Source organism: Enhydra lutris, unplaced genomic scaffold, assembly GCF_002288905.1.
Source record: "Enhydra lutris kenyoni isolate GAN:26980312 unplaced genomic scaffold, ASM228890v2 scaffoldscaffold20, whole genome shotgun sequence".
Lineage (NCBI taxonomy): Eukaryota > Metazoa > Chordata > Mammalia > Carnivora > Mustelidae > Enhydra > Enhydra lutris.
Window position 1 is genome coordinate 2,097,450 of NW_019154104.1, and position 14,481 is coordinate 2,111,930.

Below are 14,481 nucleotides of genomic sequence, written 5' to 3' on the forward strand. Positions count from 1 at the left end.
CCACTTGTTGAGTTTTGATATAATCTCAAAGAATATGCATAGTCATCTGATAAGGCATTAAAATACTCTTCCCTTTTCTAATTACATACCTGTGTAAGGCTGAATTTTCTTCATATATGTCAGCTAAACCAATATTCCACAACAGATTAAATGTAAATGCCTTCATAATGTCTGACATTAAAAAGGTGGAAAGAGGTGACAATGTTACTTCTCTCACTATTTATTATTTTGGAAAATAGTTACTTTTCGTTATTATATTATTATGTTAATATAAGGTTTATTATTTCCTGTCTTAAACGAATTTTTAAGCTTTACCAGCTTTAAATTCTAATACAGTAAAAACTGATAAAGATGACCCACATAAAGTTCTTTGAGGTCTTCAATGACTTTTCAGAGGTCCTGAGACCAAAGAGTTTAAGAATTTTTTATTTCGAAAGTGGTTCTCACCCAGAGTGATCTCGTGCCTGAACCATTTGGCAACGTCTGAAGACATTTTTGTCATCCCAACAGGGGAGGTGCTGTTGGCATATACTGGTCAGAGGCCACGGATGCTGCTAAACATGCTACAGCACACAGGACAGCCCCCCATAACAAAGAATTACCCAGCCCAATGTCAATACCGTTGAGGCTGAGAAACCCTGCTTTTGAGAAATATTCAATGACCTACCCAAAAAATGTTAATATTAAGAAAACAGTTACAAGGCAGCAGAGATGACCTAATTCTAATTTTTTTTAAAGATTTTATTTATTTATTAGAGAGAGAGAGAGCACAAGCAGGCAGAGCAGCAGGCAGAGGGAGAGGGAGAAGCAGGCTCTCCACTGAGCAGAAAGCCCGATGTGGGGCTCGATCCCAGGACCCCGGGATCATGACCTGAGCTGAAGACAGCCGCTTAATTGACTGAGCCACCCAGGCACACCCTAATTCTAATTTTTTAAAAAATTTTTAAAAGATTTATTTGAGAGAGAGAGGGAGAGAGCATGAGAACGCAAGCAGAAGGAGGGGCTGAGGAAGAGGGAGAGAGAGGATCTCAAGCAAACTCCCGGATGAGCACAGAGCCCAACCTGGGGTTCCATCCCAGGAGCCTGAGATCATGATCTGAGCTGAAATCAAGAGTCGGACACTTAACCGATGGAGCCACCCAGGCGCCCCCCAATTTTATTTTTAAAAATATGTACATATGCATACAAAAAAGGCTAAAATATGTCACCTGTGTCAAAAATGGTCATCCTGAGTAGGTGGATGTACTTCCTTTCTTTATCTCTTTATTTTCTGAATTTCCTACAGTTAATATAGATCTTTTTAAAAACTTATGAATAAATGGGAAGCCTGTCTTCTAAGTACCCTATTCTACTGACTTGCATGATTCAACAGGAAATTCTCAATAGTAAAGGAAGGAATTAATGAGATGTCAAAGAACAAAAGCTCCTCAAATAGAGGTAGGGGAACACTAAAAACAGATTCTTGTGTCTCAATAACAGTAAGGAATCACAAGGAAGTTATTAAGGTAGTATGATGCACTATAAGGTACTCCCAGACCACAGATCATGTCCAGTCTCACTTCTTCTTCCATACAGAACTAACCTGGACAATATGTCTCCTGATTATATCACAGACACTCTCTTCATTTATTCTGAATAGTTTCTGATTTTTTCCTTTTTAAAAATAAAAACACTGCCTAACTTTTGCAAAATTCCTTGCATAAGCAACATTAACAACATAATAAAGCTTTCTTTTCTCTGCTTGAGCAATTCTAAAAAAGTTGAGCCAATGCAAGCCCAATGCTTTTTAGTCCTTTGAGGAAGGCACACGATACCCACCCACAAGCAGGTATAGAGATGTCAACCCTGAGAGTCAAGGGCTGCTTGAAGCTGGTTGCCAAACATACAAATCTCAATTGTTTCTTGCCAGTATGTGGAAGGCAAAAACACATGCTTCAGTCATCTATGGCAGAGAGTGAGTGGTATCTGTATAAACCATCAAACTTGGTCAAGACACCACTAAAAAAGGAAACAAAACAATACTCAGAGGTTCCAATTAGTCACTTGGCCTTAAGTAGTAACACAAAAGATACAACTGAAATTAGATACAAGACTTGAATGGAAATTCAGAATGAGAGAAGCTGTATAACAAGATTTTGACAGGCACCTAGGTTTGCAGAAAATTCCTCCTCCTGAGTAATGTTCTTGGAAGGAAACAGACTTTCCAAAGTAGAGAAGTATAGGCTGACAAAGAATTAAAACTCGAGACTCAGCCAGTGACAGTGTGCCTCCAACCTGGAAAATCTCTACTGACTTATCTCTAAAATAACGGGCACTGTCAACTTACTCAAAACAACCATGTTCAGGGACAATGAAACTGCACATAAAATGTAGTAGTAGTGGGGCGCCGGGGTGGCACAGTTGGTTGGTGTCAGACTCTTGATTTCAGTTCCGGTCATGATCTCAGGGTCCTGGGATTAAGCCCTGTGTTGGGCTCTGCACTCAACAGAGAGTCTGCTTAAGGATTCTCTCTCCCCGTCTCCCTCTGCTCCTGCCCCCCACCACTGTTCACACATGCACACTCTCTCTAAAATAAATAAATCTAAAAAAAATAAATAAGGAAAGAATGTGGGGCGTCTGGGTGACTCAGTGGGTTAAGCCTCTGCCTTCAGCTCGGGTCATGATCTCAGAGTCCTGGGATCAAGCCCCACATCGGGCTCTCTGCTCAGAAGGGAGCCTGCTTCCCCTTCTCTCTCTGCCTGCCTCTCTGCCTACTTGTGATCTCTCTCTCTCTCTCTGTCAAATAAATAAATAAATAAAATCTTTTTAAAAAATAAATAAGGAAAGAATGTAATGGCAGAGGAAGCCAACAAAAGAGTTTAACACTTTACCTGAGTAAAGCCCTTTAGAAACACAGAACCTCGTGACTTTCCCTACTGAGAGACCAGTTTTGTTTTTTTGTTTTTTTGTTTTTTTTTTTTTTTTTAGATTTTATTTATTTGACAGAGAGAGATCACAAGTGGGCAGAGAGGCAAGCAGAGAGAGAGAGAGGAGGAAGCAGGCGCCCTGCAGAGCAGAGAGCCCGATGCGGGACTCGATCCCAGGACCCTGAGATCAGGACCTGAGCCAAAGGCAGAGGCTCAACCACTGAGCCACCCAGGTGCCCCCGAGAGACCAGTTTTTAATCTTGACTGTACTATTTAACTAGTTGCAAACTACTGGGCAAATCACTTCTTTGCTCTTCTGTGTCCCTATAAGTAAAATTAAAAGCTTCAATTAGATGACCATTCATCCTTTCCAGCAATAAAATTCTATGATTCTACAGAGACAGAACATTAGTAGTAAAAGAGCACAGTGACAATGCTGAAATTAGGCCTCTAAACCAGATCTCTTAAACCCTTTTTTAAGGATTTTATTTATTTATTTGACACAGAGAGACAGAGAGAGCGAGAGAGGGAACACAAGCAGAGGGAGTGGGAGAAGGGAGAACCAGGCTTTCTCCTGAGCAGGGACCCCGATGTGGGGCTCCATGCCAGGATCTGGGATCATGACCTGAGCCGAAGGCAGACGCTTAACAACCAAGCCACCAGGCGCCCCTAAACTTCTTTACTGATGTCATTTCACAACATGAAAGATAGTCTAGAGCCAACTGGCCATATACCTGAAAAGCTACAATTCCTGAAAATCCTTCCCAGGGCCAATCTATACATTTGAGGGGCCAACTTTTACTCCAAATGTATTCTGGTGCTGGGCAGATACTCCATAACATGGAGTTTTAACAACATAGCTTTTTTTTTTCTTTAAGATTTTATTTATTCATTTGAGAGAGAGAAAGAGAGTGAGAGAGAGAGCATGAGAGCTGAGAAGGTCAGAGAGAGAAGCGGACTCCCCATAGAGCTGGGAACCCGATGTGGAATTCGATCCTGGAATTCCAAGATCACAACCTGACCTGAAGGCAGTCGCTTAACCAACTGAGCCACCCAGGCGCCCTTAACATGGTTTTAACATCAACATCACGCAACATTTTGGATAAAAACACCTCAGGGGAAAAAAAATCCCACTCAGCAGGGAATCATTCCCCAAAACACCTTTCCTGCAAAAGAAAAAACCCACAGGAAGACTTTTTTAAAGGGGGGAAGGAAGAAGTACAAGTGAACATCAGAACAATAACTCTAAGAGGAGGTATATACAAAGGAAGGGGTAACTTCTAGGCTCTGGATGTAGCATTTTCTTAACAGTTTTAGCTGTCTCTACTGCTTTCTAATAAGAAAGGTAGGAACAAATGACTAACCAACCACTCAGCCTCTCAGGCTCAACACAGTACCTTTAAAGTGGCAGCTGAAAGACCTGACAACAGAATGGAGGCTTGCAGGCTTTCTCACAGAGGCATTCAATGGTGAACAGGAAGAGCTAAGAGAGTACGGCTTCGGTTTTACTTGAGTACCAGGCAGCTCAGGTGATTATGAGTAGCCATATAACTTACCATTGAAATTAGGACTTTTTTTTAAGAATGAAAGGAGTGTTAATAATTGTACTGGCACAATGGGGAAATTGGGATAGTCCCAAGTAAACCAGAATATATGGTCACCTTGTTATCAGGTGACCAGACTACAGCAAGGTAGGCGGGGGACCTACAGAGTTACCTTATCAACTATATAAGGTAATCTTACCTTGCTGTATCAAGGGGTAGGAGCCAAGCAGAAGCAAAAGGGAAGATGGGAATCAGTCTTTCCACCAACATCTCCACTACTAGGATCTGTTATAAACCTATCAATTTCCTCAGGTGCCATTTTCTCATTGATTCCTACATGCCCCAATCCTCCAGAATGTAACTTCCATTTTAAAATTGGCCAGAATAAGAAAAAAATTCTCAGGGCACAGGGACTTGACCTCCAATGCATGTCAATTCTACATCCTGAGAGGTGTGTGATAGAATCTTGGGTATCAACACTGCAAAGTACAATGAGTGAGTAAGGTATCAAGGAAAGTGTGACTGTAAAGGTATGGGGAGAGCAGATAAGGAAAGTGACAAACTGCTGTTGTCAAGTCTTTCCCTGAATTCCTGACTTAGGATAACTGATGTGAAGAGCAAGTGGATTCTAACCCTCCTTGTTAACGTAATCTGTGAATAACCCTGGAAAGGAAATGCCTTCTTTTTCACAGAAGCAAAGTGCAGTTGCTGGTGACAGAAGTAAATTTTATTTGCAAAACATTCTAGTTAAGCTCACTAAGGATTAAACAGGCTTATCATTTGGTCTAGGAGTCATACCTTCCTTTGTTGATATTGTGTCTGTGCCAATGTACTTCCAAATGACTTACCAGTATTCTCTGGGCAAATTATCCCATGTTACACTGTTTAAACTTCTTCCAAAAAGCACTTTATCGTTACTCATCTATGACCTTATGAGGAGACACCTATTTCTTTTGGATAAAATCAGGCAAATGTACTCAACCAGTATGCTTTCAGGAGATATCAAACTCAAATTACAGGCTCAGTAAACAGTATGAGTCATGTATGTTGTCTGTATTTTTGGTTGGGCTAATGGAGAAGAGGAACCAAACCGGTAACCAGAATAAACCCACTCCTAATTACACTTCGCTAAAGCAGGTAAAGTTTAACCCAGTGTGAAGTTACATGGTTTATGTAAGCAAGTGTAAACACACAAAGCATAAGGAAGAAGGAGACTTTAGATGACTGTCAAGACCAATGTCTAGGTAAAGTGATTTCTAGCACCAAGAGAGTTCTGATGGAGGGGTGTATATGGTAGCTATGACTAGAACTATGCTTCCTGGCTTGAAGCCCACTGATCTATCCCCACAGCTATACCCCTTTCTTCATTTACACAAAAGCAGAGGGAAAAGCAGTTAGCAAAGTATCAGTGTGCTAGCAAGAGAAGAGAATGTTGGGGGAAAGTCAGAGCCTACAGAACAGTCTAAAAATTTCAGAGTAGTCAGTATATCTCAGCTGCTCCAGCAGACTCCGGCTGCAAATCCAGCTCTACCACAAATACATGAGCCTTGGAAGTCACTTAACTTCCCTGTGCCTCAGTTTCTTCATATGTAAAATAAGGTTAACAGCACTAACCCTACTGTTGGTAAGGTTAAGTATTAAATGTGGTCACATACATAAATGTGCCTGACATAGGAAACACCCCCAAATAATATGTGATAAATGAATGACATGATCAAAAATTAGCTATTTTTTGTTTAACATTTATCTTTGTGAACAGCAATGTCTCAGATGAACATCAGGTAAGGCATTCCTATTTAATTTGGTGTACTCTGGGGAGCACTGTAGATTTTTTTTGAGGGATCAGCAGCAGATGTGTGATCATGACAGTTAAGTTCTGGGAGGCTTATGTTGGCAGCAGTGACTAGTAAGTATTAAAGCTGAAAAAAACAAAAACTTCGGAAGCAGCTACTGGAACCAAATTTCCTACAAAGACCACGGTAACAGGCCAAGGTAATAACCTTTTTACATCCCTAGGATTAGATTTCACTTCATTTTAACCAGAAACAATGAATTCCAGTATCTATTCTTCCACCAATGCCCTACCTGTTCTCTGCATTACAGAACCCTCAGCACTCATTGATCGGTGTCCTGTCTTGATTTTTTTAGCACCTAGCTATGACAACGAATACAAAACCTTCAAATGACTAGGCCATAGATAATACTGGCTATTCTCCAAGTGGCAAATAAAACATATGAAGTGCTTAGCAGAGAGCCTGGCATACATTATAAGCTAATTAAGATTAAAGAGGCACACACAGTATATTCCCATTAAATATTTTTAATGAACAAATAAACATAAGATACCTGTGTGGAACAAGTTAACTTTATTTACAGCAAAACACAGAAATATAATTAATCATCTAAGAGGAGCAACTAGAGTTGCACATGCGCTCAGAAATTGCTCATTTTTCAGTTTTCAATTTTTAAAAGATTCAGAAAAGGTAAATTACCCTATAAGAAAACGGAAAGAAAAATATAAAAAGGCAACTCAGAAACAGCACATGCTTCAGAGCAATGGGCCCTACTTGACCTGCGGACTGCCAAATACTAACAAGGCAGCTCCGGGCAAGTCATCTTTCTACTTTTCCATTCCCCTTTCCATAATATGAAGATCTTTCCTTCTCTCTGATTCAATGAGGAAGAAAGAAGATACAAAAAAGACTACCTAATGCAGTACTTCCCGAGCTTCAGTCAATCTCAATCAACTTTTGATTTCTGCCATATCCATGTAACACATTCACCATTATTTTTCTTTACATTGACTTTTAAAAATTTTAACCTCACCTTAAGCAATAAATTCATTAAAAATATTTTATATATGCTGGTTAACTTTTCCATTTATTTATTCAAAGATCACTTAAAATCAGCTTACATATCCACAGGCAAATAGTAACCTAACCCTTATAACTTAAAATCAAAATTTTAAACACAACAGAGAATCAAGTAGAAAAGAAATGTAATTTCACATTCTCACAATAATCTGAGGTTAATCTTAACAGATAAATATTCAGTTTTTTAACTGTTAAGAGACAATACTTATGTGGGTTACCAAAAATTGAAAATAGAACTGATTCCCTCTTAAGCTACACAATCTTCATTTGAATTAGAATTTTAGTTCCTTTAATTTTAAAAGGCTTTAATACTACCCTTGAGTATCTAAATTCAGACTAAAACAATAAGAAAAGCAATTATTTCTTTCTTGAAACCATAAAAAAGAAAAAAATTAAAGTTAAGTGCTGTTTATTAACAAATGGAAGTGACCTTCACTTGGCTCAATGCATAAGATAAATGAAACTACTTCTTAACTCACAATTCAGAAGGCAGCATCTATCTGTGTTTCAAGTTCTACTGGTCAGTAAAGCTTCCCTGATCTAAAGGATTCCGACTGCACTTTACAACCAAATCTAACAATAATCAGTAAATGAGCACTTGTGTCGTCCCCAGGATACATAACTGAGGGCTATTGCTCCTTTTAGAAACTCTTAGTAAAATAAAAAACACACTGGCATTAAGTTAAGTCAGTGACGATCCTTTGAACAATACAGAACACAAAGACAACTTTTTGCTGTGCTAATAATGTGTAATAAAACTGGTGGGTCATCAGTTCAACCTCACTGGCTTATTTTATTTTATTTTAGATTTTATTTATTTATTTGACACAGAGAGAGAGACAGCAAGAGAGGAACACAAGCAGGAGGAGTGGGAGAGGGAGAAGCAGGCCTCCCTCTGAGCGGGGAGCCTGATACAGGGCTCAGGGCTCCATCCAAGGCCCCGGGATCATGACCTGAGCCAAAGACAGACTCTTAATGACTGAGCCACCCAGGCGCCCCCTCACTAGCTTATTTTAAAATAGAAGTGACAAACCTAGGCATAATTCTAAATCTGCCAATCTCTGATAGGTATCAATTAGCTGACTGAAGAACAAGTGGGAAAAATAATGTGCATCTATAAATATCCATGTTACCTTATCCTTATGACACGATCTCTATAATTCATCATAGCAATGTCTTCCAAGGCCATCTCTAACGAGCCCTTCCTTTCCCGCTAAAACTCATAAACAAGAGGATTATTTGCTATAATAAGTCCAGCAAACCAGAGAAAAATCAGGTATCCTCTAAAGTATCATAAAGCAGAGGGGAAACATTTTTTAAAGGGCCATGGACTCTTACAGATGGTAAGTAAATGTTCCTAAAATGCAAGGTTAAGAGCATGGTTTATACCTGATTGATCATTTCTGTTCTAATTGCTTCTGCTTTATAAACTATGCACTCAAAAACTATTTGTTGAATTAATTGATAGACCAAAAGATAAAATTTAACACCTTCACAGCAATGGATTATGGGTAAATAGAAAGGTCCAGAAGAAAATCCAATAATTGATTCCCTAATCCCCTTATTGAAATGTATATACTATGAAAGCTTTTTCAAGTCACAAATCTGCCCTACCACTAGCCATATTTTTCCTGATAAACTAACCACTAGACCAACAAATTCATTCCAACTAAACACATGAGAAGTTCTAATAAGGCTAAAACTTTATTCCACTGGCTAAAGCCAAACACTTTACCTGTAGATAACATGCTCTTAGATGAACTGACAAAAAAACTGATTCCATAAAATTGACAGAATTAGCGATTGGGAAACAGGAATGATCATTAATTGATAGGTTCAAATCGAGCATATGGTTATTACCACAGCTATTATTTGATGTTTAAAAATACGCTTTGATGAGAATACTGGGGTTAAGCTTATTTACAAAGCATTTTTTTTTTTTAAGATTTTATTTACTTGACAGAGATCACAAGTAGGCAGGCAGAGAGAGAGGAGGGGAAGCAGGCTCCCCACCGAGCAGAGAGCCCAATTCGGGATTCAATCCCAGGACACTGGGATCATGACCTGAGCCGAAGGTAGAGGCTTTAACCCACTGAGCCACCCAGGCACCCCTTACAAAGCATTTTTAACAGTTCATCTCATTGAGAGCTTTCTCAATTTTTCACATTGTACGGTCCTATGCACAAATAAATGTTAGATATTGAAAGTCCTACACTCAAATAAATGTTAGATATTGAAAGTGTCAATCTCCTAAAAGCTTTTGGTGAGGGTCAAGCTAAATAACCATACAAAGCTTTGCAGCAACAGCAACCAGAGCAAAAGCAGGGGCTAGGCTCTGGTGCTAAGAACTTAACAAGTGTTATTTCTACAGTCCTCACCACAACCCTGTGGGGTATTACTGCTCTTAATATATAGCTGAGGAATCGGAGAGTGAGTGACTTAACAAAGGTAACCCAGTTAGCAAGTAGCTGATATTCACCCCCAGGCGGCCTGACTCCAGAATTCATGCTATTAATCGCTACCTAACTTATGATAATAAAGTCAGAGACCCACATGAAACAGAAATAGAACTAAACTTATAAACTTATCACTTATAAATATTATGACCAAGTAGATATAGTTAAATGTTTCTCCCCATGCACAACTCCTATTAACTAACGCTGAAACAGTACAGGTACAGATGCTATTGGGAAAACTTCTGAAGGTGCTTTTCCTACATTTAGTCATAAGCATCAAGAAAGAGATCATAATCTCTCACTGAAACTTAAAACTTCATACTAATGGGTTATTAATCTGCTAGTTCTACAGGTTCTCATTATCAATTAGTCTTAAATATCAATTTCAGGGAAAACAGTATTATTAGATGCAACCAAAGACTTAAAGGGTAAACCCAGGATATCCCACAAATATGTGTTCTGGCATAAATTCCTTGATGTTGGTAGGATCTCTTATGAGTAGTACTTCAACGTACCTTGTGCCTTTTCATTCCACATCAAAAAGTCACAAAACTATCCTGTCTGCCCCATTTGCACAGGTCTGTTACCAACACTGTAAGAACAAGTGTCAACTAATAATATCACAGGTTAAAAGTACCAAAGGGAAGGAAAACAAGCTCAGCATTTTCTGAGACAGGTCACACTGTTTAGCTCACAAACCTAAACTTTACCTAATGTAATTCTCACAAGAGCCCTTCAGGTAAGTGCTAGGACATCAGGAAGCAGACCCAGAGAGGCTTAGCAACTTGACTACAAGGTCACACATTAAATGACACAACAGTGATTTCAACTATGTATATGCTATACCCCCCACTGCCTTACAGGATAGCAAAGTAATGCCCTTTTCCGAACAATAAAGAAAAACACTTTTTTAAGTTAAAAGTATTTTAATGTTTAAAAAAAAAAAAAAATCCTCCCACTTGTTGCTGTCACAGTCTCACTGCCCAGCAGAACACCTTTTCTCCTTCCTGATTTTCTCTGGCTTACTCTTAGTTATCTGCTGGCCTCATTGTGCCCTGGCAAAGGGGCCAGCTGTTAGAACAAAACAGCAATGATGTATCCTTAACAAACCACATTTTATAAGGCCACAGGAACCATGCAAATATTTTTGCTCTAGGTAGAAGTTAATTCTGCCAAATAGTTATGTGTCAGTTACAAGAAATGTGAGCCTGCCCAAACATTTAGGAAATAAAAACAGTGAACAAACTATGAACATACTATCATTTTACTCACAGTTTTCTAAAGTCTTTAACCAATCCAGACAAGATACAAGAACAACAAAATGCATAAAGGTAATCTCATTACCATCGTAGAGTCTGGCCTCCCACCACATTATTGTGAAATATAAGGGATACAGAGCATTAGCCTTAAAATCCTAAGAGCCTCTCCCCTGGTGTTAACCGCTAAAGGACAATGACAGATAAGAGAATATGTAAACCTGACACTTTAAATAGTTTTAAATTGGGGAAGATTATTGAAGGACTTCCCAGAACAATATTTAATTAGCTTTAACAAGTTAAGGTGTATTTATGACTCCCAGAGGGGGCTTCCTTATCTGAAGCAAACAGGAGGAAATTTTTGTTAGCATAAGTTGTACTGATAATGGAAGGTGAATAGCTAAAAAGGCTTTTAACCAAAAGTTTTTGTTCAGGAAATAAGAAAGAAAAGCTAAGTGTATCGGAGCTGGGGGGGGGGGGGGGGGGGGGGCGGGCCCCTCAGGGTCCTGTTCCAGGGACTAGGAACAAGCACAGGAGTAGATAAAAAGGAAACAGGAAGGACTGAGCTAGAGGAAGTGTGGAGGGGAAGGAGGAGGAGTAAGGAAGGAGCGAAGAAAACTGAAACCCAGAAAGTAATGATGGAGATGGGCAACTCAGGCCTAGAAAAATAAGGAAATAAATGCCTGAAATCAGGAGGTTTGCCAGAGCCTGCCCTGTGGAAAGGACTCTCCTCTTCTATAGGACTACAATTAAGATAAATTAACTGGGCAAGACTAGAGAAAAATGGGTTCATTTGAGACACAGGGGAAGGTCCTGAGCAAGGGTTAACTTATTGAGAATAGAGACAACATTTCAGTGTTTCTTCAAAAGTGTTAAGTTAAACTGGGTGAGTTGTAAGGCATGTAAATTATATCTTAATAAATCTGTTATTTTTAAAAAGTGTTAAGCCGGGAAACGTATGACTGTACCGTAATTAGTTCAGCCTGTAAGAGTACCCCCCAAATTCCCTCACCAAGAAGAATTTCCTTGTGTCTGGGGACATCTCTGTTGGAAAACATCAGTCTGTTATGGAGACTAGAGTATAATAAATACAGAAGGAAAAAAAACAAAAAAAAAACAAAAAACGGTGAGCTCTCTAAAGAGATCTTCCCCATTTCTGCCCTCGGAATTTTTGGCAGTGTTGGGGAAGGAAGCTTTTGTTTGGGGAATGCCTTGAAGTAGAATATCAGGTTTCTTCAGCGGATGATCTAGAGCCAAAATCTACCTAGTCAAAGAGAAAACGATCTAGGGTGGAAAAGTCAAGTGAGTTCTGGAGAAACCCCAGAAGGTTTATCGTGAAAAGATCACACAAGTCTTATCTCTGCTACCCCTAAATTGGACTGTACGCCCGTGCCACTTCCGACTGTTACTCGCGATGAAGACGGATGCTTTGCCATGATCGCAGAAGTTTCTGGCCAGCTGCCCACTGACGTAAATTAGAAAACCATTCGGGGACTGGCCTGGGTGAAGCGAAGCGCCACGTCCAGCGCTGGGCTCCCGCTTCCTCCCTCTCAACGCAGGAAAAGGGACAGAGCAGGGTAGAAGGCGAGCCGTCTTCGCCCTCCTCCCCTTCAACCGCTTTCGGGGAGTCGCCCGGCGGACCCCATCCCCAGTCGCCCACCTGGGGCCCGAGACCCCCCGGGTGGAGGGCGGCGGCGGCTAGCGCCCCCGCGGGCAGCAGGCGCACCTCCCCCGGGGCAGCTGTCGCCGCGGCCCGCCCGGCCCGGGCCTTCCCGGGAGCAATAGGCTATCGATTCAGCTGCCTGTCGCTAGGAGCCCCGGGAGAGCGAGGCCTACACCGCCGGGCCGGAGCCCCGGCCTAGATTTCGCCACTTTCCCCACACCAGAGGGGGAGCCCGGGGGCAGCCGAGCCCAGCTGGGCGGGAGGGAGGAGGCGCGGAGACCACCTGCAACGGCAGCAGCCGGCAAAGGGGGTGCGGGTGGGGGGCTGCAGCCAACAAGTCTCTGGGGGTCGCCCACCCACCACCCCCCGCCTCACAAGTTACGCGTTCAAGTTCTGGCCGGTGCCCCGTGGCCTCCAGAGCCCCCAGCACTGCCCACACCGTAAGAAAAACACGACGCGGAAGAGGCCACTACAGCAAAGGGGAGATGGAGCCGGGCCCCTCAGGGCGCCGACGGGGGGGCGGCCAACAGCTACCCGCCCGGCTCCTCTCCTCGCTCACCCAGCCAGCCCCCCGAGTCGCGGCCCCCGACCCCTCGGCGGCCAGCCCTGTCACCGCCCGGCCCCCAGCCCCAAGGCCCCTTCTCCCGGACGCCGGCGCCAGGGACTCGAGCTCCCCCTGGCCTCCGGCGCGCCTCGGCCTCCTCCCACTCCGAATCCCCAAAATGCCCCCCGCACCTTTTAAAGTACACCGAGCAAGAGTTTCCCATCAAACTTTGTCAGGCGGTAATCTCGCCCCCCCCCATCCCCGACCCACACTTCCAGGGCAGTCATCAGGAGAGATCACTTTGCACTTGGGATAAAGCGAATTAAGGACCTGTCAACCATTTTAGGTCTTTTTTTTTTTAAACAGAAGACATCCTCTCCTTCCCCTCCCTCCCCTGCAAGGGTTTGAATTTGACACCAAACCTTCCCACCGCAGAAGAGGGGTTGAGGAGGGAGGGGGTGGGGGCGGAGGGGAGAAGGAGGGTGGCGAGGGAGAGCGAAAGGAGAGGTTGAAAGGGGGCCGGGAGGCGCGGGGCGGGGAAGGGGGTTGATTTACCTGAGACCAGCCACTGGCCTCCATTGTTGGAGAATTCAATGGCATTGACACAGCCGAAGTGGCCGAGGAGGTCCTTCTTGTAGAGGTTTCTGCAGCCTCGCAGGCGTCTCCTCTGAAAGTCCTGAGTGAGCAGGGGGTCCCCATGCAAGCCCCGCTGGGACAAGAAGCCCACCACTGACCTCATGCTGCCCCCCAGGCCAGCTCTCCTCTTCATGCTGGAACCGCCGCCGCCGCCGCTCGCGCCGCCGCCCCTCCCTCGGCCTCACGCGCGGCCGCCGCTCTCCCCCCACCCAACCCTCCCCCCGCGCTGCGATCCGGATGGTTCTTTAACCAGCCATGGCAGACGGAGCGAGGTGTGCAGACACTCGGTGGCGTTCGCGGCTTCCTGAGGGTCCCCTCCCTCCCTTTCCCCCCTTAGGCTCCTCCCTCTCCTCCGCCTCCTCCAGCAGCTGATCTTCAGCTGCGACCGCGCTTCCGCGACGCGCGGCCCTTCCGCCGGCCGCCGGTGCCGGGGAACGCGGGCGGCGGCTACCCCTCCCCCGCCGCGGGCTGCTGGCCGGAAGAACGCGGGCGGCTGGTCTGGAGACCGCGGGCGGCGGCGCGGCTTTCCCGCCGCAGCTCCTCCCGGCGCTGCGCCCCCTGAGTGCCGCACTCTGTGAAGTTGAGGGCGCGTAACAATCGGAG

At 43.3% G+C, this 14,481-nt stretch overlaps 1 protein-coding gene across 4 annotated transcripts in view; it reads right to left on the reverse strand.

Annotated features, from left to right (window-relative positions):
• The window catches only part of LOC111148500 (DDB1 and CUL4 associated factor 5), a 99,878-nt gene extending 85,842 nt beyond the window's left edge, over window positions 1–14,036 (reverse strand). For 3 of the 4 annotated variants that reach the window (XM_022505101.1, XM_022505099.1, XM_022505104.1), the window contains exon 1: window positions 13,798–14,036. In XM_022505101.1, coding sequence (XP_022360809.1) covers window positions 13,798–14,011 — 214 coding nt within the window. In that variant the 5' untranslated portion in view covers window positions 14,012–14,036. The remainder of the gene's footprint in view (window positions 1–13,797) is intronic. The other variant, XM_022505102.1, reaches the window with a different exon arrangement.
• Window positions 14,037–14,481: the final 445 nt, after the last annotated feature.